Here is a 25,463-nt window from a genome sequence, read left to right on the forward strand (position 1 = left end):
TCTTCAGTGCAGCCATCATGGTGCAGTGGAGTTCGTAATGACGACCTCCCAGCACCATATACTCTTAATGGCAACACTGCACTTACAGGGCCCAGGAATGGACCTGGGCACTGTAGGGGTACAGGGCTCATGTATCTGTACCCTCACCACTGGCATAGGGCACCCAGCTAGAGGGGTGATTGATGTATGCCAGGGCAGTGGTTTGTGGGCATGGCACACAGGGATGTGGACCATGTCGTCTCTTTGTCTTGTTCTGCACCCAGATACTCAGCCTGCACAGGCAGTGTGTGTGTGTCAGGGCACAGGGCCTCTAAGGGTGGCCAATGAGTGCTGCAGCCCTTAGGGGCCTTCTCTAGTTCACAGTACCCTGGGTACCTATGGTACCATTTACCAGGGGCTGACATGTGGCCAGAGATGCCAATTGGGTTTAGGCTTCAATGCAGTTTTAGGGAAGGAACACAGGCCCTGGGTACCTGATTGGCAGGAGCCCAGGGCACACTCAGTCAAAGTACATCGCAATTGAGCAAAAAGTGGGGGCATACCATGCAAGAAAGAGGGCACTTTCCCACATGAAGTCATTCCTGAGTGCCACTCTATCTCAGGCAGCAAACCCTGGTGACCTGGGACAAATATAGTACCCAACTTTGCTGGGCTTTCTTCAGCCATGTGGTTACCCAAGGAGGTGTTCCCCCAAAGTATATAACTTCACACGGTTTCTGGCCCTCCAACCTGTGATCAGGATCCTTACCTAGAAGTGTATGGGCTAGCATCTTTGAGATTCATGTGACATTTAAGTTGTCATTGTTGCAACTGGCACCAAAGTCTGAGAATCATAGGTGTCCCATTGCCCTGTCCATTTGCTACCTGACATGGTACACATATAAAAGAAGTCTGGAAATCAGTATTTTCAGGTTACTCTAGAAGAGGGCACAACTAGGAATCATTAATGAGAGTTTGGAGATTTGGAATTTTGGATTTGCGCATACAAATAAAGAAATTTCCCTCAGATGATGTAGCCTGCATGACTGCTGTAGATTACCAGGCCGACAAAAGAAACAGTAGTCAAGAATTGCTATCGAGATATGGACAAATATCAATGAGGAAATAAAAAGCCCACCAAACTTAGAAAGAGAGACCAATAACAAAGAGGGCTGGTTTTTGTTAACTACGTGGGTCACCAGTTGAATTGTGGAATATTGTCTCGACAAAATCCCAAGATGCATTTGTATGGTCCCCTTATTCAATCGGGGAAATTGCAGAAAAAAGCTTTGCAATGGTTTATTTATTACACTTTGGATTCTAGTCAAGCGCAACACACAGTTGTCGTACAATTGTGGCACAGTGAGTTACAAGGATTTAATAACCTCAGATCTAAAAGGAAAAAAAACTAGGTCACCAACAACACTGTGGCAAACGGTTTTAAATTTATGTTACATAGGGTCAGTGGTGTAAGCATGTGATTTTATCTTGCTATACTCTTCTTACCCAAAAGTATTAAGTGACTATGCAATAAACTTTGATATATAAATTCAGGTTAGATGGCCCTTCAATCCTACCTGGGCACACAAGCACAATGGAATTGTTATTCCACAGAAGAGCTGCTTATATCCACCCTTAGATTTTGCAATGAGTCCCATCAGTCTTGACAGGCAGATCTAGGACTCAGCCTTGGGTTACGGAGGCTACTAGATGGCATCTTTCTAGCTAGTAGTCAGGTACATAGGGTAGACCTCATGCACATGAATTTTGCCTCACAGTGGTCACTGTGAAGTGGAACATTCCACAGCCAATCAAGGTATTAAGAAGTAAGAGTTGAGAAAGCTCTGTCGCGTGCAACTGGTGTTTTTTTTAATGTGTTTATTAGATATCAAATATAAAATACAGTCACATTAGGTAGTATATAATACAGATAGTATATCTCTTCTAACCACAGAGCCTGGTGTTCATGCAGAGATTGTGAAGTAGCATGTAAGGTCTCATAAAGGGGCGACGAGACATAGCACCAGCAGTGTTACATTTAGGTCACATGTCTGGTTATGTGTTGGTGAGTCTATGTGAAGTATTATGGGGATTGGGCAGTTTCCCTCAAGTCCTGGTCTAGAGTGAAAAGGTACTCACGGAAGCAGGACCAGATATCCATGGGGCAAGAAGTGGGGGGGTTGCGAGCTGGTGTAGTCTCCTCCCATTCTCTCACATCTACTCATTCTTTAAAGCCAGTCTTTGACAGAAGGCGGACTATTTCCCCCCCATCTCAGAGATATCTGCCTCTTGCCGAGCAGCAGCACTATAGAGACTAGTCGGCGGATCCCCAGGGGGACTTCATGGGTATAGCCCAGTAGGGCAGTCAAGGGGTTGGGGGTCGAGTGCAACTGGTGTTTTGATGGAGAAACCGCTGTGTGCCACACCTCAGCTATTGTTAAATGTAGGGTACAGAGATGTGGATATGGCAAGCCTACTGGATAATGAACATTATGGTGCCCTCCAACACCCACAACCAAGGGCAAGGGTGGCCTGCAACGGACCCTCAATGTCCCTTTCCGCCAGGAAAGGGACATCGTAATCCCTACGGGGATGACTGGTAGGCACCGCCAGCATTGTAGGGACTACGAGCCCCTCTGTCGCACCGGCGGGCTCAAGGAGCCTGGCAGATGCGTGGCGGTTGATCTTTACAACCACCACACGTCCGCCGCCATCATAATATGGCAGGCAGAAAAGTTAGTTATGATGGTGGGGAGACCGCCACCGACAGCCTGTTGGTGGCGGTCTCCCCGCCATTGTAATCAGCCCCAAAGTTGGGAATTTAGACTACCTCAGCTTCTCTCACATCTTACAAACACGTACCTCAGACACCTTTTTTTTGCCTCTCACCGCCTTTTCGCAAGGAACATTTAACAACTTGACAGCATGACAGAGAATGTTGGAAATTGACAAAATGGTGACTTGTGGTTATTTTATGAAATCATAAAGCGCCTACCTCCTGGACTCAAAGCAATGCTTTTCTCCTCCATTTACTCAAACACTGATGGGAAGCTGAAAATATGATACCCAACTTGTTATGTGGTCACTCATTAACTCATTCAGCCATTTACATACCTTTAGGAGAAGGTATGGCTATTAATTCAGAAATCATGTGGCTCTTAATTCACCAATGTCACCCACCAGAACAGTCAATCCATTGATGTTTTAATGATTTACTCATCCACAACGTCCAAGCAACCAACTTTCCACTAATCCATGAGGCCAACACCTCAATGAGATACCTTCTTTAGCAGCGGTAGGTCTTGCATGTAGAACGTGATGTAGAACAGTAGTGCAAAGCAGTTGAAGAATCGGAACTAAAGGAAGAGAAAACAGAGCAGTTATAGTCCCCGTGATATTCTCTCTTCTCCAACCCCCGCCCCCAAAAAAATGACTCTTTCCCAGGCCCTCGTATCTTCTTGCAGACATTACAGGAGGCACCTTTGGGCCGGTCCTCCTTACCTAGATGGATTTCTGAAGACAGTCTGACATCAGGGTCACTTTACAGCTCATGTGCAAAGGTCCAGCCCCTGCGTTGGATGTATAATAGGGGTCTGAAGCAGGTGCACTGCTACTGGCACTTGGTGTAGTGTAAATCATAGCAAAGACCCAAACAGTAAACAAATATCATTCCTTATCATATTGATGCCATGAAGCCTCCATTCTTATTGGCTGTCATACTAATGACGTCACATGGACCACTTTATTTAACTTGCTTTACCTGGACTCTTCCACTCTTGTAAGAAGTTAATTGCACTAATTGCATGTTAACAAAGACTGACCCCTTTAGCAAATACCTTAATTCTCCCAGTGTGCAGTATAAAAAGAGGTGGGAAACGTTGCTATTATTACCATATCTGACAGCCCCTTTAATTTCTTATTTATGTCTTGGCCACTAGGCAATGTGTTATATCCTGCTAATGCTAATGCAATGCCATTCTACCACCAGTGGAATGTTAATGTGATGATGCTGTCAGAATGTTGGGAATCTGCAGAGAGTAATGATAGTTGACTGGGCTGAGCAGCATTCTGGCTGCTCCTGCTGAGGTCTTGCTCTAGTCTTGATCGAGTCCTGAACTGATCTTGATCTTGTCCTGTTCTAATCTTTCTGTGATCTTGTACCAACTTCTAATAAACCTCTTTAAATCATCTGAACTGAGTGGACTTGATCACTACACAATGCCATCTGTCCCCTAGGACACAAAAGCCTCTCCTGCACACCAGACACATCTGGATTGTGCATCACCCTGTGCACCAAGTGCTAACACCAAGCAAATGAAATCCTCTGTTGTCACGCAGTTCATGAATTTCAAATCCCTATATTCATATGCAGTGACATCACTTTGCCAATCAGGATGTATTCCTTACTGAGGATTTTATACTAGGGACGTCGAGCGAGCTGCTTCCTTAGGTTGCTAAATGTTGTAAAGTAGCTGAACGTTCAATAGGACAATGAGTTACCCTCAATAGTTCGTAGCAGGCTGAAGGAGGCTATGGTGGACGACAAAAAGCATCACATTTCCAAGAGTTGTTTCTGGCCAATGAGAGCCCTCAGGATTGGTGACATCAAATCAAAACCACATAGTCTTCACGCCTTTCCACCAACTTCATCTCGGATCACTGACATAAACAAATCACTTAATTTCCCCATGCCTAACAAAAATGAATGTGTCCTTGTGTAACGCAACTGGTGCGCACGTAAAGCGCTCTGATGCCCGATACCTTCGGGTCACGTTCGCGCTATATAAAACACCAGAAAAAAATCGGGGAAAAAACAAGCATCCGCCCATGGACCTGGCTGCATTCCTTGGATGCCAGTGCTCCGCTCAAGGACAGACCAGGATGCTGACGGCGTCTTCTGAACCTGCGGAGGAGACCTTCCCTTCTCATCTAGAGAGACAGTGCAGTTGCATTTATGAATACAGACATGGATACAAGAAAAGCCTCATTTCTCCCTGACATCCACACGACATGGGTATTTCACCCGCAATCAGGGAACTGGCACCACCATTAGGATCTCACTTGGGAAATACGAGGTCAGAGCCGACAACCCTGGTACATACCGCAAGCACCTTGATGGTTAAATGGTTCTGGAACGCGGACTCCACTCGATGGTTTTCTGCAGGGTATTAAAAGGAAAACAGATTTAGGCAGAATGATACACGCATGAATCAAACGTACACAGGTGCACACAAGCAGTATCATATGTGAGCAGAATCAAATACAGGCGAATCACACACACCCGCAGAATCATACACAAGAGGACAAACGAACTGGGGACGGTGATAAAAAACACCGGCACGGACGTGAAAATATCCATATGCAGCGAGCAGGAAATAAGCAATGGCAGGGACCAAGAAGGGTATATATGGGCAGCGGGGTGCACACGGGCAGGAATAAGAGGCTGTGGCCATGCAAACACAAACACACGGGATACACAGGGCAGAACGCAGGAACAGACTAGGAACCTTAAGCAAGCCTGATAAAAATGTTCAAAATTGTCGCCCGCTCACTTGCTGTCGCTTCCTTATCTGAATTTTTCTGTCTAATCTCTCTCTCTATCTCTTGTTTTGTCTGCTGTGCCTGCTGTTATAAACCCCAGGGGAGATGGAAACAGAGCTAGTGCCTGTCTACCTTCAAAACAAGCATTTGCAATGCAATAGGTCTCGCATTTGCGAAATTTTAAGCTATTGGCATTGTAAATGACAATGCCTTTATTTATCTGTTTTTAAAATCAACACATAGATAAAAGCTTTGTCATTTACAATGCCAGTAGCTGAAAGTTTCGCAAATGCGAGACCTATTGCATTGCAAATGCTTGTTTTGTATTGCACAGCTTCCCTTCCATGTTTGCCTCGCCATGCCCTTGGTCGTGCTTTGGGTTCTCGTGGACTGATTCTTTAATGGAGGTCCTCAGGGGGTTCACATAATCATCTGATCATAAATGATCTTTAAAGCATTAATAATGTAGATATTGTTTGGTGCTGCACTCCGCTTCCTAGTACCAAAATGTTGGATATACCCCCACTTGGTCTTTACATTCTGCTCATATTATCTTGCTAGTTGTAATCCGATTTAGACTTTTGACACCCCAAATTCCGCCCAAAACAGGATTACAAAGTGGACGCAAATCAGCACATCAGAACGGGAGAAAGCCACTGTTGCCACGTATGCCCCATTGCAACTTGCTAAATTTGGAATGGGGCGCAGTGTGCGCACCTCCCAGTAACTCAAATAAGTGGTTGTGCAATTTGCACCTGTATTTTGCAGCCTCATCGTTATCGGGGAATTAATACAGTAAACAGTGCCACAAAGCCTCGGGACTTGCTGGCAGCTGGAATAATATGACGTAAATGCAGTGCACTTCTGTATTTTTGCCTACCCGCCGAGTAGTCCCTTCCAGCAACGCGATTAGAGACTGCGGGATGCGTAGAAGCCATCGCTTGGCCAGTCCGTATGCAAAGAGGACACGTGTAGACGGCGCCATGGGCCCGAATGTAAGCATGTGAAACGGGCCTCCACCATCTGGTTTAGTAGCACAAAATGACCATAATGGGGCACAGTGGGACCCTGACACCCCAAGTCCCGCTGCACCATTGGTAGCTGCGGCCCTGGTGCGCTTAAGCGCCATGAACGCCTCGCTGGAGTTGTGTGCTTGGCCTGGCTGTAAACACAGCGGGGCGAGTCTGGCACAAGACGAGGCAGTGGCATGAGGCCCGGGTCCGAGGGCTCCAAACTTGGCAGCGTGTGGTATTCTGTGCAGGTGGGAGGCAAAGGGGTCCCTCGTGTGCTCGTCTGGGGAGAGAACCGTGCGCGGGCGGCGAACAAAAAAAAGCGCAGATTGTTTAGAGGAAGCGAGAACATCAAATCGGGAGAGCAGCGAGGAGGGGCTGGGGAGGAGAGAGGGGAAAGTGGCGCCGGCAGCAGAGGCTGGGGTAGACGCTGCATCGGCATCTTTTATGTCAGAGGCAGACAGAGGCCATCTTTGCTCTGTTTCTGGGAGCGGAAACATGTGATTAGTAGGAGCCGGCGCTCCTTGGTAGCAGAGCAGCCCGCGGACACAGACGCACAAAGTGGCACTCAACAGAGCGTCAGTGCCCCCTCATCCACTGCTACATGCTGCCAGGAGGAGGCCACGGTATCCACTGCCCATGCTGCACAAAGTGCTGCGCGACCTCAAAGCACAATGAGCAGGCAAAGCAGAGGGTCGCACCCCTTCCTGTACGCCGGGACAGGGCCACAATATATTGCGATAAGGCTTGCAGTGTTCAAAGCCTAAGACTGGAAATGTTTATTTAGAGATTACATCAGAAGAGACCAACCTCCCCTTCAACAGATATGCCTATGGTCACTCCCAGTGCTTCTTTGTTACCGCCCCTTCTCCTTTTGGGACGGCACATCCGGACGGGACCCTTTGCTTCATGGCTTGCTAATATAACACGCCTCCTTTAGATAAGAAATTGCTTCACGACAGCGGTGAAGCAAATTATTTAGTCCGGATGGGCCGTCCCAAAAGAAGAAAGGGCTGTGACAAAGAAGCCTCATTTTCAATCATAGGCCACAATTTACCATAAATGATGACGCCATCCAATGAAAATGAGGGGCGGGGCTTTGAGACCCCTTCTGAAATCTCCTCTCTAACAATATGTCTCGAGCGAGCAGCGCATGCACGCTGCAACGCTAGGTGAGACCTAAAAACGGTCCTGGAACTGCCCCAGTATTCCCCCCCCCCCCTTCCCCAGGAAAATGCACGATGGCCCGGCGGACCATGCAGAGTGTAAAGTACTACAGCAGAAATAAAGGTTGACATGAATAATATACACAAACAGAAACAGGGGAACGGAGGGCCTGATATACAAAGATTTTTCGTCAGGGATGTGTCTCTTTTTTAACGCAGCTTCACCACAAGAATATTCTGTTATTTACAAAGCCACACAAAGAGCCTCGCAAAGCCCGCTTTGTGTAACTTTGACAAAAAAAGGTAATACAAAGTAAAGCATAGTGCTACCTTGCGTTACCGAGTCGAGAAGGAGTAACATGGGGAAAGCATGGGCATTCCAGTGCCTCCACCCAAGTAGTTTGATAAAAACCCAAATTTACTAGTCAGTAAACCTGGGTTTGCACCAAAATGGTGCGCCTACCTGAGGAGGAGAAATATCTTTTATCTCTTCTGGTTGCTTCCTCTTTGCTTGTAGGCTGCATTCTGCAGCACACATACAAAGAGTAATACGCCGCTAAAGATATTTTTTGTGCAGGAAGACACCCCATCCTTTACAAACACTATCCTACCCACAATACAGGCACCCGTGCAATATGCATCAAGGGCACCACCATTGGTGCTAGGCAGCCACAAGTGTGTCAGTGCAGAGAGAGAGCTGAACGTTTGTAAATATCGCGCAGTTCAGCTCTCTACCGTTCCCTCGAATTGTCTTGTTGCATTAACTGTTTATAAATCTTGGCCCTACACTGTAATTTATCTGGCTCTCTTACCACTCAGACATGTCTGTTATATTTTTTGGGGAAGAAGTAACCTAGTGAGTGCAAATGCAATCTTAAAATGTGACCAGATGATACCACTTCTCATCTAACTGCCGAGTCAGAGTAACACACAAATGCACTAGTCGCAGAACGGAAGTCATTATTAAAATAAATAAATACACCGAAAACTATTTTTCTTTATAAACTCGGTATCTGTACTTCCCTTACCTCCACGCTAAGAGTGGTGCTATGATAGTGCAACTGTGGAAAGGCTGACCAAAGGGATTTTTAATATTGTCGACTCATGTTGTCCTGCATAAAAACTGAGGGTAACCCGGCCTGATCCGCTGCAGAACAATTAAGTGAGACATTTTCTTTATGTAAGTCAGAAGAATGGCTTAGTGAGTTAAACACTTGCCACAGAAATATGTATGTGGCTATTCACAAAGGTAACTTACACTTGTAAGTGAGTAACGTGTACGTTTATTCCTCCACTTATAAGTAACTTTCCTATTTTTGTCTACTCACCATTTTTAAGTGTAAAGTTACTCAAAAGTGCAAAATTACATGTCTCTAGCCCGTGAAACATGTGCTGGGGAAAATGTTCTTAGTGTAAGTTAGTACTACCAAAAAGGAGCTGTAGTAAGTCCACCACCACACCTGGCCAACTATTGATTCTGCAACTCCTTCCCACAGAAAGTAATAGCGGCAGGGACTTAAAATAGAACCCCATAGGAAATACCGTTCTATTAAACTAATTTATTTGAATATAGCTTTATAATTAATTTAATGTTAAAACATTTAAATATAATTAAAAAATAAATATCATTTTATGCTAAAATATTTAATTAACTGGTTTAATTAAAAAATAAAGGTAACTATTTAAATTAATTCTATCTATAGCCTTTATTAGTTGTAAACATTTTTCTTTAGATCGGATTTTTTTAGTACATCTTTAAACAAGCATTTGCAATGCAATAGGTCTCGCATTTACGCGAGTTTGAGCTATTGACATTGCAAATAACAATGCCTTTTATTTTTGTTTTCGTTTTTAAAACATAAATAAAAGGCATTGTCATTTACAATGCCAATAGCTTAAACTTGTGTAAATGCGAGACCTACTGCATTGCAAATGCTTGTTTCCTTTTACTTCTGGGATTTGTAGTCCTGTTCTCTAATGAATCAATAAGACTTAAAGTCCCAGAATTCAAAGTAAAACCCTGGACTTGAGTAGCATATCAGGCACTGACTTGGAAAATATGACAGGGCATGGCATTGTCCAGACTCTACTGCCTTTCATAAAAAATCTAAGCTGCCCCTCCCCTGCCAGGTTTCAGGGGTTTTACCTCGACCACTTTACCTCTTTTCCTACCAGTTTTACTGCCCCATTGCTAAAACAACACTACATGTACCACAATGGGAAGATTTGGAAATCAGACACCCACGCCAGACTCGGGCTTTCACACTTACACGAGACAGCTTTGCCACCCTAGTGGACTCGTGAGAAGGGCGGAGCCTTCCAAGGCGAGCCTTGTTTACAAGCTTCCTATTGGTTGTCACTGACATGGGTTTGAGTTAGGATTGAAGACCATGGGAGTTCGAATCTGACGAGCTAACCTTAGTCTTAGGTCGCATTGACAAGGTGCTTGTGGGCTTATATCTTGCTCAGTATTACAGCAGGCGTACCATGTGCGTCAATTCACCAAAACGCCTGGGGTAGTGGAAGTGACATCACATGCCATATGACTGTTACTTTCCCTCTTACAGATACATACATACACACACATTCACTCATACACACTCTATTTCACATAAACACACTCTCACCCGCAAGCATGCACACAACATGCATTTAAAAGCACTTTTTACTTACCTCAGCTACCGGATAGGGGCATATTACAGATAATTGTACTATAATGAAAAAAATTACTTAAAACAAGATAAGTGGCCGACACTAAATGAGGTCCATGAGGCGTACAGGTGCTAGCTAGCATGGCCAGTGACGTGATATGATAGGACCATGCAGAGATCACAACTGGCAATGGGCAGCTTGAGTCCTCCTAGCAGGCAGGCTGCAGCTGGCCCCTGGAGGGAGAAACAGTAAACTTGGGGGGGGGGGGGGGCAAGGGAAGATGGACACATCCATAAGATGTGAACTTGTGTTGTGTTCTGCAATACATGCACAAAACTCATGTTAATCTAAAGAATTAACAACATTTAATTATAACATTATATTTATATAGCGCTTACTACCGCTGACGAGACGTATATAAAACCGGACCAATCAAATGTTACAGTTGGAATCGTGCCCGCTCTTAATAATAGTTAAATTCATTTCAGCAAAAAATATAATGTACATGAATAATAAGAAAAGATGAATGGCCGCGCAGATGGGCGCACGAGGGTTTAGTGCTCAGTTAAAAATGTAAATTATTATAGTTTAAATATCGCTGAGATTATACATCTTTTTAATTGAACGCAAGAAAAGTCTGTCAGATGAGGAAAGCAAAGTATTTTGAGACATGGAAATAAGAGGAAATTTACAAACTTTGACCCGGAACGTATTTTCAAAGAGCAACCAAAGTAGATTTTGTTACCCTTTATTAGCTTGTGAATTCGCTCCCAGTTGCGAAAACTATTAATCTAAACTTATATTATTATGTAGAAAGAGCTGCATGAAATGTGCAATTCTGCACCCATATTTAACCCTCCCCCTATAGTTGTAATGACGTGGGTGTAAATAATAGTTCGATTTTAAAAAGAAAATTGAGATTTCATTGGATATTTTGTCCGTCAGGCGTAGTCAACCAGACATAAAAAACATTTTGAAAATATTGAGGACAAATTAAGCATTCCGCAATAACATTTACGAAAAACATCATTTTTTAGCCTTTAATTCGGGAGTTGGAAACTATATGTTGCATTCTACGTTTTATGAAACCGACGAATAACGTAGTAAAATGTATTTCGTTTCAATAAAAATTAAACTGGTTGAAGTTTCGTTTTTACGAATGTTTCCAGTAATGCAATGTCGTGAAAAAACAGGTTGTCGATCTGCAGGACTTTCACAAACAGCGCAAGAATTAAAATATCAGAGTGAGTCGAATTTGGGAAATAGAACAGGCGAGGCAGGCACGAGAAACAGGAAATACAAGTATTGGCATCGGCCGCGAAAGGGAAAGTAATGGCGGAAAAGCGCGGCGCGCGCGCCCGCGCACGTGCACTGTAGCTCTCGGCTGGCCTGGTAGCACTTTTTGGAGCCCTCTCAAAAAGTCTCGCCAGACCAGCGCATGCGCTGGGTCAGGCGAGACCTGAAAATGAGGTTAATTTAATATAAAGCATCTACATTAATTAAATATTTAATGTAAAATTTATTTAATAGTGTGGTAGCTTTTTTTATTTTGTTCTACATTTAAAATAAATATGAAACATTAATTTACATCAACATTTAATATAAAAATAGCTTTACATTCTTTCTTTAAGTTTAATTAAAAAAATTACTTTTCCCTATATTTTACCATACGGAGCTCTACTCTTCTGTGGGTGGGTATATGTCCCTCTATAAACCCCCTTACTCAGCCCTACCCACTTCCCATTAGTAATAAGTATTTTTTCCAGCAGCTCCCACTGATACCAAAAACATTTACTATTATGGGGTCGATTCCAATCTCGGTCGGAAGGGCTCCGAATTGTGATTGCCTAAACCAATTCAGAGCCTATGTTTCCGACCGAATCGTACCCCGTTCCAAACGACCAAGTACAATGCAAGGACCTCGTTAGTTTCAGAACATGTCAGTCAGACTCGTTCAGAGTCGAATCGTGCCGCACAATGGACCCAGCTTCCGAACGAATGAGTATGATGCATGATTTGGACAGCCGTATCAACTCTGTCTCAGCGAGACGAAACCGCTGTCAGAATCGGACTTCGGGGGGCCGTAGCAGGATCCGTGTCGTACCGAGGGCTTTCATAGCGAGATCAGAATCAGGCCCTAAGTAGTAAACTTACTTGTGTGAGAATCTACCCACACAAAAGGTAGGAGAGGTAGAGGTGGAGATTTACACTTGTAGGCTTATGAATTACAGTTTGTAGTAGGTGGTACTTTAAATACTACTAAGTAGTGCTTTACATACTCCTCAGCACATTACAATTTCAAATCTCGGCAAAGCCATCTCTTCATAGTAACACTTATTTACAGCACTTACAAACAGCAGAAATACTGCCTGAAGTACTGTATACCAAACAGGATAATCGTAGATGTGTGACTGATATCCACTCACATAAAGCATAAGTTATTGCCCTAAAGGAAGCTAATGATTAGTCTAACTGCTATCAAGCAGAATTAATAAACCTGTCCACTGCACCCCTGGCAACACAAAAGCATTTAATCTTGCAACATGAGCAACACCATAACCGAGAACTGAAGAAGTAGCAAGTGAAATAAAATTTAAATGAGAGGACATTCTAACAAAACAGTAACTTCGCCAATTGACACTGACATTCAGGATTTTTACCAGAAATTCACAATTTTAAAATTGCATTTCTTCCAACAAATTATACTGTAGAGTCAGAATAAGAGATTTACATGAAAGGTACAAAGTGAGTTAGTAGGTGGATACTTTCTAGGTAACCCTACCCTGTCCCACCCATGTATTAACAGTCTAACCGAGTACAAACTAACCTCGTGGGCTTTTGGAAACTTTCAGAGTGCACCAGGGCCAGGCTCACGTTCAATGAAAAATCAAATTTATTTGCGACTGCAATACTTTGCTCTGTCCAGGTTGAACCAGACTACCCTGTCTTTATAGGCAAAATGAGGCCCCTGGACAAGGCCTGCAGAAAGGTCAATGGGGAGATACTGGGTCTGCAACCGCTCTAAGAACCTGACATCTATTAATTTAGGTTGAGGTGACAGAGCATTTCCAGGACTAACATTGTGCCTGATGGGGGCCGTGGCTAACCGCCGAACATGGCACCTGCACTTTAGCGGAGCTCTGCGAGCAGACCCGATAATCCTGTCACTATCTGCGAAGCTGGGGGCGCATCCGATACATAAATCCCCACCACAACAAGCAAGCTTAAAGTGGCACCCGAAAAAAGGTGCAACACAGGCTGGAAAGCAGAGGGCGATAGCCACGCGCGCTCTGAGCCAGGCGCACCAACCGTGAGCCCCGCGCTTCCCCTGTGAGGCCTAGAGAGGCCACCCCAGCAAACTGGAAATGGCACTGGAGACCCGAGCTGGTAAACAACGACCTTGCCCGCAACGAGCTGAATGTGGCCTGATCCACAGGGGGCAGCGGTGTATTGATCATCGGCGGCCCTCTGCCCCCTTCCCCCTCAGTGCGGCTGCGGTGCATGGCACTGGTGGCGACTCTGGACTGCCCATGCGGGGCTGCCTTTCTGGGCTTCCACTCCTGGGCCTCCAATACATCCAGAGCTCGGACTGCGTGGGAGTGACGGCGTTACCTGCCCGAAGCGGTCACTGATCCATGTGGAGCGGGATCGGGCGGCCCAGTACTATCTGCAGGAGGCTGTCGTTTTGGGCTGACGCACTGGGGAGGCCACTCTGGCACACCTGGGCCTCGGGCTGCGTGGGATCGATGGCGGCTCCTGCCTGAAGCAATCACTGACACGGACAACCGAGTGGAGCAGGATCGGCCCCCCTTTGATCTGCCGGGGGGCGCTGCTCTGGGCGATGGATCCCTGAGCACTTTCATGGCTGGCAGTGGGTTGGCTATGCCTGCAGTGCGATGCAGAGCTTCCGAGACTGAGCCCCTCTGGGCCCCTGGGCCCTTGCTGCCCATAACTACATGCAGCGGCCTGTATGATCTGGACCCCCCTGAACTGACTGCCAGTTGTGCGCTGCACCTACTGTATTGGCACCCTCCTGGGCCCCCAAGACAACTATAGAGGGGTGAACATCTAACTGTAGGCCCCTGAGGCAGTAATAAAATAAACTGCTGGCGGCCCAACCCCACCGATGAAGGCCTTCCCCTCACCTCCAACCTGGCCATCGAGCCACCCTGGTGGCATGTTGCAGGGACTACCTAGAGCCCTCATGATTCCCTACAGTCATACGCCCAAACACCTGGGGTGTTGTGAAGAGAGTGATCACTGACGATGAAATTGAGTGGCTGTGACCGGGCAAACAACTGTCATCCTTGGTGTTGGTGGGAAGGTCCCTTCCTTGACCCAGGTCTGGCCAGACATAGGCCCTGGTGACAGGACGCTGCCACTGCCAGGGGACCCTTAGGGCCTGATAAGCGGCGCCGGTGTTGAAGGAATGGGAATAGTCGCACTAATGCCCACGGCTGAACACTATTTGGCAGAGGGGGTGCTACACCAGTCGATAGTGCTAATTGCTGTGAAGGATTGGCAAGAGTATCCTCACTAACTCTCAGAGACTATCTGCTGCAAAGATCTGGTATCCCCCAGTAATAACGCTGCAAAGCGCCTGGAGGAACCACCAGGTCCCCCTGACTAGACTTGGTGCCTACCGCAGGTGAGACTCTGAAGACCACGGACGTTTACCCCCCCACAGCACGGTCGTGATAGAACAAGTAGTGCGGGAGAGGCTATATGGTAGGCATCGACTGGAAAGGCTGAAAATCACCTGCATTTATCAGACACTATAAATTCAGGTAAGTAAGGTGATATACACCACTGCCTGTGGAGCATGGGACGCACCAAGGGCATGGCACCAGAGATGGCGGCCACTAAAACGATGCAACAAAATGACACTGGAAATACAAGTTTAACACCATTGTTGAACTGCATTCCACCAACTAACATTGAGATAGCCCCGGACAAGTTAGACCTGATCCTACAGGAAGTACGAGAGTCGAGGAGAGCAATAGAGCAACAAATTGGCTCCCTGACAACCGGCTTTACACTTCTCAAGGCCGACCATGACAAGTTGACTTCCACGGTAAAGAGCAACAAGTCACTCTTAACAGACCTGCTACCACAGCATAAAGGCCACACAATACAAATCGTGCAACTGCAGCGCCAGGTGTCAGGTCTGCAGGAGAGGGTGAAGGATGCTGATGGCAGAGCATGGAGGAACAATGTTTGAATAATAGGGATACCGGAGCGCTGCAAAGGTTCAGAGGCAACCCACTTTATGGAACAATGGCTATGTGAGCAAGTGGCCCCCGAGGGCCTGTCTGACCTATTCTGTGTAGGGAAAGCCCATAGGATCCCCACAAGGAGGCCATCGCCGGGCGCCCCTCCACGCCCTATGATAGCACATATATTGAACTATAAAGACCAAGACACCTTGCTGCAGGCTGCCAGGGACAAATCCTCCATCCAATATGGAAATCACCAGCTCTCCCTGTACCTGATCTTGGTCCAACGACAAAGAGCCTTGTATCTAGAAATCAAGAAGAAACTTAGATCCCTTGATCTCAAATACACCTTGTTATTTCCTGCACGACTGAAAATCATACATAAACAAAAAGCAATGTTTTTCGAGAACCCTGAGGCCGTGGGAGATTGGATAGAGGCCACCTTTCCCTCACAGACATCTGGGAAAACGGCACAGGGCACGAGGCGGGGATCTCGACCAGCTGCTGGAGAAAGAGCACGCCATACTAAGTCAACTAATAACGACAACGCGCTTAGCCCATCTCTGGAACAGGCCTTGAGAGGCAGCGAATCGGCGATTGCTGCGGCAGCGGCATTCAGAGACCCTGACCCCCATCCTCCCCGGAATCCTCAGAGGACACCACCTTGCATTCAGACTCAGAGAATTGTCTTGCCCTGTTCCCCACTATCACCCCGCAGACTGTGAACGATTTCTTGGGCTGAAGGGGACTTGCGTGGGCTGTTCCGCCAACTTGGAGACAACTTAAGACTTAAGGAGACACTACACGTAACTAACCTAACTGCCCCCCTGGCTTCTCTGTAGACTTTATACAAATATTGGTCCGGTCACTATAAAAGCACTACACGCACAATAGTGTGTGCAGCTAGATATAGGGGTCCCCACCCCTAAAGCAAATGCAATTAGATATAAGAATTGTTGTTCGCACAGTTGTGCACTTGGTTTGAACCAGCATAGTTCTAGGGCTGGACCTAGTATTGGGTGTTGAAATGGGTCATTGGGAATTTGGCTCACTCACTCCACATACTTAGGGAAAACGTTTTCGGATCACAACCCATTGGAAATAGTGTTAACATGGGGAAGGATTCCCACCCCAGTCCCTCCCTGGGATTTATGGCCACAAATGCTAGATGACTCAGTCTTCCAAGCCACTATGGCTTCGACAATTACTAACTATTTTAGAGAGAATACCAATTTGGCGTCCTCGCGCCTCATAGAGCGGGATGCATTTAAAACAGTAATTAGGGGGACTGCCATTGGCGCCACAGTAGGGGCCAGGCAGGAGATACAAAATAATCTTAAATCTGTAAAAGACACCTTAGATAAAGTTGAACAGGACATGGTCAGTGACCCCCCCCTAAAAAAGAGGCCCGCCCTGCAAGAGGCATGTATTCAACATGCGGAATTACTAAGGGTAATAGATTATCAAGCTTACACCCAAATTAAACATGCTGAGGCAGACAAATCGGGAACCTTCCTTGCATGAATACTGAGAGATGTACCTCCCTACACGAAATGACCTGACTAGACGGCACCACAGCGATCACACAACAGGACATAAACACTGTATTTTATGAATATTACGAGACACTGTACAGAGCCTCTGATAATATAATGCGTGGGACTATAGAGGTCTTCCTAGAGGATCTAGATTGTCCCCAACTTTCAGAAGTAGAGCAGTACGATTTAATTGGCCTAATTACCAAAACTGAAATCAAGGAGTCTATTTGAGACCTCTCACGTAATAAAACCCTAAGCCTCGATGCCTACCAGCAGGATTCTATGACACCTTTTTGGATTTATTAATCCTTCATCTGGAGCAATTGTATCAATCGGCAATGGAGAGTGGCAATCTCCCTCCCAATACAATGCAATCTCTGGTCACTTCCTTCCCAAATGCGGGCAGAGACCCAACAGACATGTCAGGTTACCGCCCATTATCAATCTTAACCACAGAATATAAGATTCTAAGTAAAATTTTGGCCTGTCGATTACTACCCTATTTATCAAAACTTATAGATGTGGATCAATGTGGCTTTGTCACAGCCCGTAGTACTTCCCTGAATATTAGACGTTTATATCATGTAATGGATGCCACCCCTGTTGATTTGTTGAACGCTGGGTGCATTTCTCTTGATTTGTGCCAGGCCTTTGATACCCTCAATTGGGAATACATGATGATGGCTTTGGATAAATTCGGCAACCCACCAGGATATGTGAAGTGGGTCAGACTCTTATACACGGATCCTACAGCATGCGTTAGATCTGGTGTCCACATTTCACGGCCATACCGGGTGGGCTGGGGTACATGACAGGGCTGCCCGCTGTCGCCATTGCTGTTCGTGTTGGCGCTGGAGCCCCTGGCCATCAAACTCAGAAGGGATGCTGTGGGACGGGGATTAAGGTAGTTAACACAATGCATGTGCTATCTGCATATGCGGACGACCTTATATTGTACATTAGTGACTTATCAAATGACCTAGAGCCCATGCCGAGCATATTTAAACAGTTCGAATACATCTCAGACCTTGCCATAAAATAAACTAAATCCCATGCATTCCTTTTTACCTCAGAGGTGCACCCAGAAGCCATTAGATTTGGGCAACTTTCTAGATCAGTCGCCCAACCACCTTTAAATACTTAGGAATCCAGATATATAGAACTCCCTCGGGCCTACTGGAAGGCAATTTGATGAAGGTGGTTAGTCATTGTGCTCCCAGATTTACTTTTGGGTGTCGTTGCCCCTCTCTGTGATGGGCAGAATTGCCATTTCAAAAATGGTTGTTCTTCCGCGCTTATTATATTTTTTCACAAATTTACCAGTAATGATCCCTAATTCCCTTTTTAAAACATTGGATTCACTCTTGGTGGAGCTCATTTGGAGACAGGGCCGTAGGAGAGTTGGGCTGTCCAAACTACAACCGGGGACGGATAGTGGAGGTCTGAGTGTACCTGACTTCCGTGCGTATTGCTATGCAAGCCAACTACAATGGCTATCATACTGGCTTGCAGGATGTAATCTACACAAATTGGATTACAGAGAACATTCCATACAACGGGGTATCTTACACACTCTATTACTACCACAAAGTAAGATTCCCTCTAAATCCCCATTGTTACTAAGGATAGCACTGATGTACTGGAAGAAGGCCCTACAACACACCAGTCATAGCCTGCCCTACTCCCCTAACACTCCGCTACTTGGAATTCCTACACCTACGGGGTTGCTCACCAGACGGACCTTGAGCGGCTGGTTACGGGAAGGGGTCTCCATGGTGGGGGCACTCTTTGAGAGTAGGACATTGATGGACAACAAATGTTTTCCCCGAACTCAGGGAGTTCAGCGCTCCCTCTTTATTACACATGCAGTCATAGTCAGATACATAAAGAAGCATTGGGAATCAGGTGGTGAGGAACCTCCAACACACGAGCTGATATATGCAGTATATATGATGAGCGAAGGTAGTCATCTTATACAGTGGCTCTATAGGGGAGCCAGTGCAGATGCAGGTACATCTCTATTAGTGTTGAGGGAGAAACGGTCTAGAGAGCTAGGAAAAGACCTTACGGATAAAGATTGGTCTTCTCTATTAGAATTTCCTAAGAAAGTGTCCCGGAATGTTAAGTTCAAATTGATACAATACATGATATTACAAAGGGCCTACCTTTCTCCACGCCGTATAAAGTTTATATACCCTGAAGAACAAGTTACTTACCTTCGGTAACGCTTTTTCTGGTGGATACAGTATCTGCCTGTGGATTCCTCACCTTGTGAATATCCCCTGCGCCAGCAACATTCGGAAACTTTTGTAGCAGTCCACGCCGATGAGGTCGAAGACAACGTCACAGAGACATGGCTCCGCTCGCGACTCCGCTGACGTCACCGGCTCCATAAGAAGACCTCGTCGGCATGATGACGTCAGTTCCGTCCTTTTTTCCGTGCCTTCGAGGCACATGGACGGACTGACAGCAATATATACAAAGTACATAATATACAATGCAACACACAGAGTGTGAAGAATAAATAGGAAGGCAAAAGAAATAACACAATGCCTTTGACAGTAACAAATACATTTTGAAACATCATCATTAGAATTGTAGGTATACAAGGGTGAACAATGGGGAGGCGGGTGGGTCAGTGAGGAATCCACAGGCAGATACTGTATCCACCAGAAAAAGCATTACCGAAGGTAAGTAACTTGTTCTTCTGATGGATACATCTGCCAGTGGATTCCTCACCTTGTGAAAAGATGCCCACAGCAGTCCCACTCCCGGAGGAGGGTGTCCACCCTTTTATACCAGAAAGTCCTGAAGGACGGAACAAGCAAAATGTCCGTCCCTCCTCACCTCAGAATCCAAGCAGTAATGCTTTGCAAAAGTGTGAAGGCAGGCCCAAGTTGCCGCCCTACAAATGTCCTCCACAGGAACACCTCTAGACAAAGCAGACGTGGAAGACTTAGCTCTAGTAGAATGAGCCCTTAAACCATCTGGAGGTTCCTTACCGGCCAAAGAGCAGCATATCTTGATGCACAAGACAATCCATCGGGAAAGGGTGCGCTTGTGCACCGCTCTGCCTTTCCTGCAGCCAACAAAGCCCACGAAGAGCTGGTCGTCCACTCGAAAGTCTTTAGTCCTATCAAGGTAGAAGCTCACCGCCCTCTTAGGGTCCAAGCGGTGAAGCCGCTCATCCTCCTTGGAAGGGTGAGGGGGAGGATAGAAGGTAGGAAGGGTCTGCCCCAGATGGAAAGGAGTTACAACATTAGGCAGAAATGCAGCCCTGGTCCTGAGAACCATTCTTTCAGCATGAATGGTCAAGAACGGGGGTTTTGAACTCAGAGCTTGAAGCTCACTTACCCTCCTTGCCGAGGTGATCGCAATGGGAAAAAACGTTTTGAAAGACAATAGTCTCAAGGGACACTTGTGTAAGGGCTCGAAGGGAGAACCCATCAGATAAGTTAAGACAAGATTTAAGTCCCATTGAGGCACAATAAAAGGAGTAGGAAGAAACTTGTTTGTAAGACCCTTTAGAAATCGTAAAACAACAGGCGATTTGAACAATGATGGTTGATCCGGCAAACAAAGGAATGCCTACAAGGCTGAAAGATATCCCTTTACAGTGGCTACAGCAAAACCTTGCTGAGCAAGAGAAAGGGCAAACTGAAGAATGTCAGAAAAAAGAGCCCTCAAAGGATCAATAGATTTCTCCCCACACCAGAGCACAAATTTAGACCACCTATAGGAATAGATATATTTGGTGGAATGACGTCTGGCAGACAAAATTACATCTACCACATCTGGCGGGAGAGAAAAAGAATTCAGGTTGCCCCGTTCAATCTCCAGGCATGAAGGCGTAAGCTCTGGAGGTGGGGGTGTAGAACCTGCTCCTCCGACTGTGAGAGGAGGTCTGCCCTGAGAGGGAGACGGAGTGGAGGGCACGAGGAGAGGTGGAGAAGATCTGAGTATCATACCCTTCTTGGCCAATCCGGGGCGACCAATATTACTTGGGCCCGGTCTTGGCAAATCTTCCTCAGAACCCGAGGAATCAAGGGTGTGAGAGGAAACGCGTAAAGAAGATGAGTGCCCCAACTCAACTGAAACGCGTCCCCCAATGCTCCCTGCATCAGATACTGGAAACTGCAGAAAGACGGGCAGTGAGCGTTCTCGTGAGTGGCAAACAGGTCCACCCGAGGGGTTCCCCACATCCGGAAAACGTGACGAACCACCTCTGGATGAAGCCTCCACTCGTGGTCGGCGGAGAACTGCCGACTGAGACTGTCTGCACGAACGTTCAGAACCCCGGCCAAATGATTTGCCATCAGACAAATCTGCTGATCCTGAACCAAGGACCTGAGACGCAGAGCCTCTCTGCAGAGACAAAGCGACCCCACTCCTCCCTGCTTGTTGACATACCACATTGCGGTAATGTTTTCCGTCAGGACTTGAACCGACTGACCGCGAAGGGAAGTGAGTAAGGCCTTGAGCGCCAAACGTATCGCCCGTAATTCCAGAAGGTTGATGTGAAGCAACCTTTCCTCTGGAGACCAAAGACCCTTGATCTCCAGATCCCCCAGATGCGCACCCCACCCTAAAGTGGAAGCATCCGTTATCACTGTGGCAACCGATGGAGGCAGATGGAAGGGCTTTCCTTGAGACAGATTGCCCTCCACGCTCCACCAAGACAGATCCACCGCAGCTTCTCTGGAGATCCTCACAGATTCCCTGAGATCTCCTTTGTGCTGATACCACTGCCTGCGGAGGCACCACTGGAGCGCCCGTATGTGCCAGCGTGCATGGTTGACCAACAGAATGCAGGAAGTAAACAGACCGAGCAGGCGAAGGACCTTCAGGACTGGAACGACCGCTCCATTGTAAAACAAGGGAATCATTTCCTGTATGTCGAGAATCCTTTGTGGAGGTGGGAATGCCCGACACACAGTAGTGTCCAGTACCGCCCCTATGAACAGGTTGCGCTGAGAGGGCAACAGGTGAGATTTGGGCACGTTTATCGAAAAACCCAATTTGTTCAACAGCTGAGTTGTAACCTGCAGATGATGAAGCACCTTCTCTGGCGACTCCGCTTTGATCAGCCAGTCGTCCAGATAGGGGAAAACTGAAATCCCCGACCTTCTGAGATGGGCTGCCACCACTGCCATCACCTTCGTGAAGACTCGAGGTGCAGTAGTAAGACCAAACGGAAGGACCGCAAACTGATAATGTTGCGACCCTACCGTAAACCGGAGATACTTCCTGTGCGACTTCAGGATGGGGATGTGGAAATACGCATCCTGCAAATCGATCGACACCATCCAGTCCTCCTGATGCAGCGCTTGAAGAACCTGTGCAAGGGTGAGCGTCTTGAACTTCTCTTGCTTCAGAAAAAGATTCAAGATCCTGAGGTCCAATATTTGATGCAATCTGCCGTCCTTTTTCGGAATCAGGAAATACCGGGAGTAGCATCCCTGACCCCTTTCCCGCTCTGGAACCACCTCTATCGCACCTTTTTTTAGTAATGTCAGGACATCCTCCTGCAGGAGAAGAAGGTGGTCCTCCGATCAAGCACCTTGGCAAGGAGGGTAGTTTGGAGGGAATTCCCGAAAGGGAAGGGCGTACCCATTTTCTACAAGATCTAGAACCCAAAGATCTGTAGTAACCGATTCCCAATCTTGTAGAAAATGGGTAAGCTGGCCCCCCACAGGACCAGCATGATCCAGAATGGTGGATCTAGGGCTGCTTTGGAGCGGTGGGAGGGGCTGAGGAGGAGGAAGAGGAGGAGAGCTGTTGACCTTGAGTGCGACCTCTGACTCTGCCTCTGTAGCTCTTATACGGAGTGTTCTGCTGCTGTTGCTGGTGCTGCTGGGGCTGTCTGTATGAACGAAAGGATGACCTTCCAAAGCCCCTGTATCTCCTGAATGAGCCCCTAGGCTGAGTTTGAAGGCCCAAAGATTTAGCCGTGGCCTTACTCTCCTTAAATCTTTCAAGCGCAGCATCCGCTTTTTTTCCAAAAAGTCCAGAGCCATCAAAAAGCAAGTCCAGGTGCGTTGCCTGCACATCAGGGGAGAACTCAGAAGACTTGAGCCACGCACTCCTCCTCGTGGCAACAGAAGAACCCATGATCCTTGCGACCGAATCAGCTGTATCCAAGCCGCTTTGGATTACCTGACATGCAGCCGCTTGGGTATCCGACAGAACCTCATTAAAGTTCATTCTATCCTCTTCTGACGATTTTGGGGCCAATTGCTTTGCTGAATCCATAAGAGCATGGATATACCGGACCAAAAGACAGGTGGCATCCGTCGATTTTAAGGCCATACTGGCAGAAAAGAAGACCTTCTTAGCCGACTGGTCTAATTTCTTCGCATCCCTGTCACTCGGGACTTGGGGAAAAGCACCTGTAGATTTTCTGGAACAGGCAGCCTGAACCACAAGACTCTCCGGAGAAGGATGAGATGTTAAAAAGTCTGGGTCCCCTGGAGCTGCCCTATACCTCCTAGCAATAACCTTAGAAACTGCATGAGCAGAGAAGGGCTTACGCCATACTTCCATTACCGGTTCTGTAATGGCGTCATTAAAAGGGAGCAAAAGCTCCGATGCAGAGGATGGAGAGTGTAGAACCTCTGTCAGGATGTTAGGCTTAAACTCTGCAGATGGCAACTTCAGATCTAGAAGTTCAGCCTCCTTCTTAATAACAGCGTGGTATGGAGCCACATCCTTTGAAGGAGCATCAGCAGGAGGAGTAATCTCCCATTCAGGCAATAAATCCAGGCCACTAGCCTCCTTCAATTCATCAAACACATCGTCCGACTCCATCAGCTCACCATCTTCTACTTCCTCCATCGGGTACCTCTGTTCCTCCAGTACCCTTTGGGCCTCCCTCCTAGATCTGATCCTCACAGCAGGAGTCGGCGGCGCCATGACCGAATCCGACGGCGCCGGAGCCGGCGTCGAGCGCAGATCCAAAGGAACAGCCGGATTCGAACGAGGTTGAGTCGGCGCCGGTGAAGAAGGAAGCGGCGTCGATGTCCTCGGCGCAGGTAGATGCCAAGACGGCGTCGTCGGATTAAATGGCATGAAGGCAGCCTGAGGATAAGCTTGGGGAACTCCCAAACTGAAGACCATAGGACCCATAGGACCCGAAGGTGCGCCAGAGGGGTACAAGGCTCTGGAGAAGACCCCATACATAGCATTAAGATAATGCGTCGGATCTTGACCTGGGCCTGGAAACGATGGATATGGCTCAGGCTGAGGCATCACCGGACTCGGGCCGACCGGTGCTGACGGTGGAGACTGCGGAGCCGAAGGCTCACCCGGAGCTGGAAGTGTAATGACAAACTTTAGATCTCCCCTGGACCAAGGAATGTACCGTCACTTTCCCAGGGAGAGAATATCAGTTCCAAACTTATGGAATATAACATATACACAGCACTTCCTAAGGTGGGCAAACTTTTAACACTCCCCCAAAGGCAAGGCAAGAAAACAATATATACACAGACTTTGCACATCACTTGCCAGGATTAGATTAGACCAACTTCCTATAACACAATTACCTACTACAAGGGAATTCACCCATCCTTCTACAACAGAATACTTGGCCAAGAAGAGTCCACACCTCCTGCTACAAGGAAAAGATGAATTGGTATATCTGGGATGTATTTATTTGTAAATAGCACCACACAGTAAGCCAAATGCACCTAACATAGCAGACTCTAACATATCAATAGTATGATTGAAAAACAATCAAGGCAAATATATATATATGTAGAAATATATATATGTATGGATATAAGAATCAGAAAATAAGGAGAGAATCAATAAAGAATCAAGAGACAGTTAGTAGCAGAGACACCTCACCTAATGCTCCATCATTTCACCCCACTTTGTTCAAGGGGAGTCCATTGCTTGAACCGGGCGAAAGCTCAGAGGTGACACCACTTTTTCAGTGACAACACGTCTGCTCCACGGATGAACTTCCACCAGGCCAGTGTAGACTCCCCTTTTTATTACACATTCAAAACACAGCGAAGCTTCTAGCAAGCCACGCCCCCTAGTTCTCATGAGAGCCCGTACCAGCTTGCTTCAAGGTCACAGCAAAGGGTTGATCAGGCCCTCGCTATGGCTACGAGTCAAACCATGTACATTCCTCTGATAAGAACCAGTTCTCTCTAGTCAGTAAAATGTAAAAAACAGGAAAAAGAGCAGACCATGCCCTCCCCACTTTGCAGCTTCTTGCAGGCACAGAAAATGGCTTCAGAGTTAGTTAAGCCATGCACACAAAGGCCCAAAGCAAGATGGAATCAGAAAAGCAAGATGACATGAGACCATGTCAAAGGGGCACCTATAATTCTCATCCACACAACTTACAAG

The 25,463-nt window shown here is 46.7% G+C and overlaps 1 protein-coding gene across 4 annotated transcripts in view; it reads right to left on the reverse strand.

Annotated features, from left to right (window-relative positions):
- The window catches only part of LOC146773110 (anoctamin-10-like), a 330,529-nt gene that overhangs the window by 154,881 nt on the left and 150,185 nt on the right, over nt 1–25,463 (reverse strand). For all 4 annotated transcript variants that reach the window (XM_085639951.1, XM_085639952.1, XM_085639949.1 and 1 more), the window contains 2 exons: nt 5,082–5,137; nt 3,261–3,335 (listed from right to left, as the gene is read on the reverse strand). In XM_085639951.1, coding sequence (XP_085496077.1) covers nt 3,261–3,335; nt 5,082–5,137 — 131 coding nt within the window. The remainder of the gene's footprint in view (nt 1–3,260; nt 3,336–5,081; nt 5,138–25,463) is intronic.

This window comes from Triturus cristatus, chromosome 12, assembly GCF_964204655.1.
Source record: "Triturus cristatus chromosome 12, aTriCri1.1, whole genome shotgun sequence".
Classification (NCBI taxonomy): domain Eukaryota; kingdom Metazoa; phylum Chordata; class Amphibia; order Caudata; family Salamandridae; genus Triturus; species Triturus cristatus.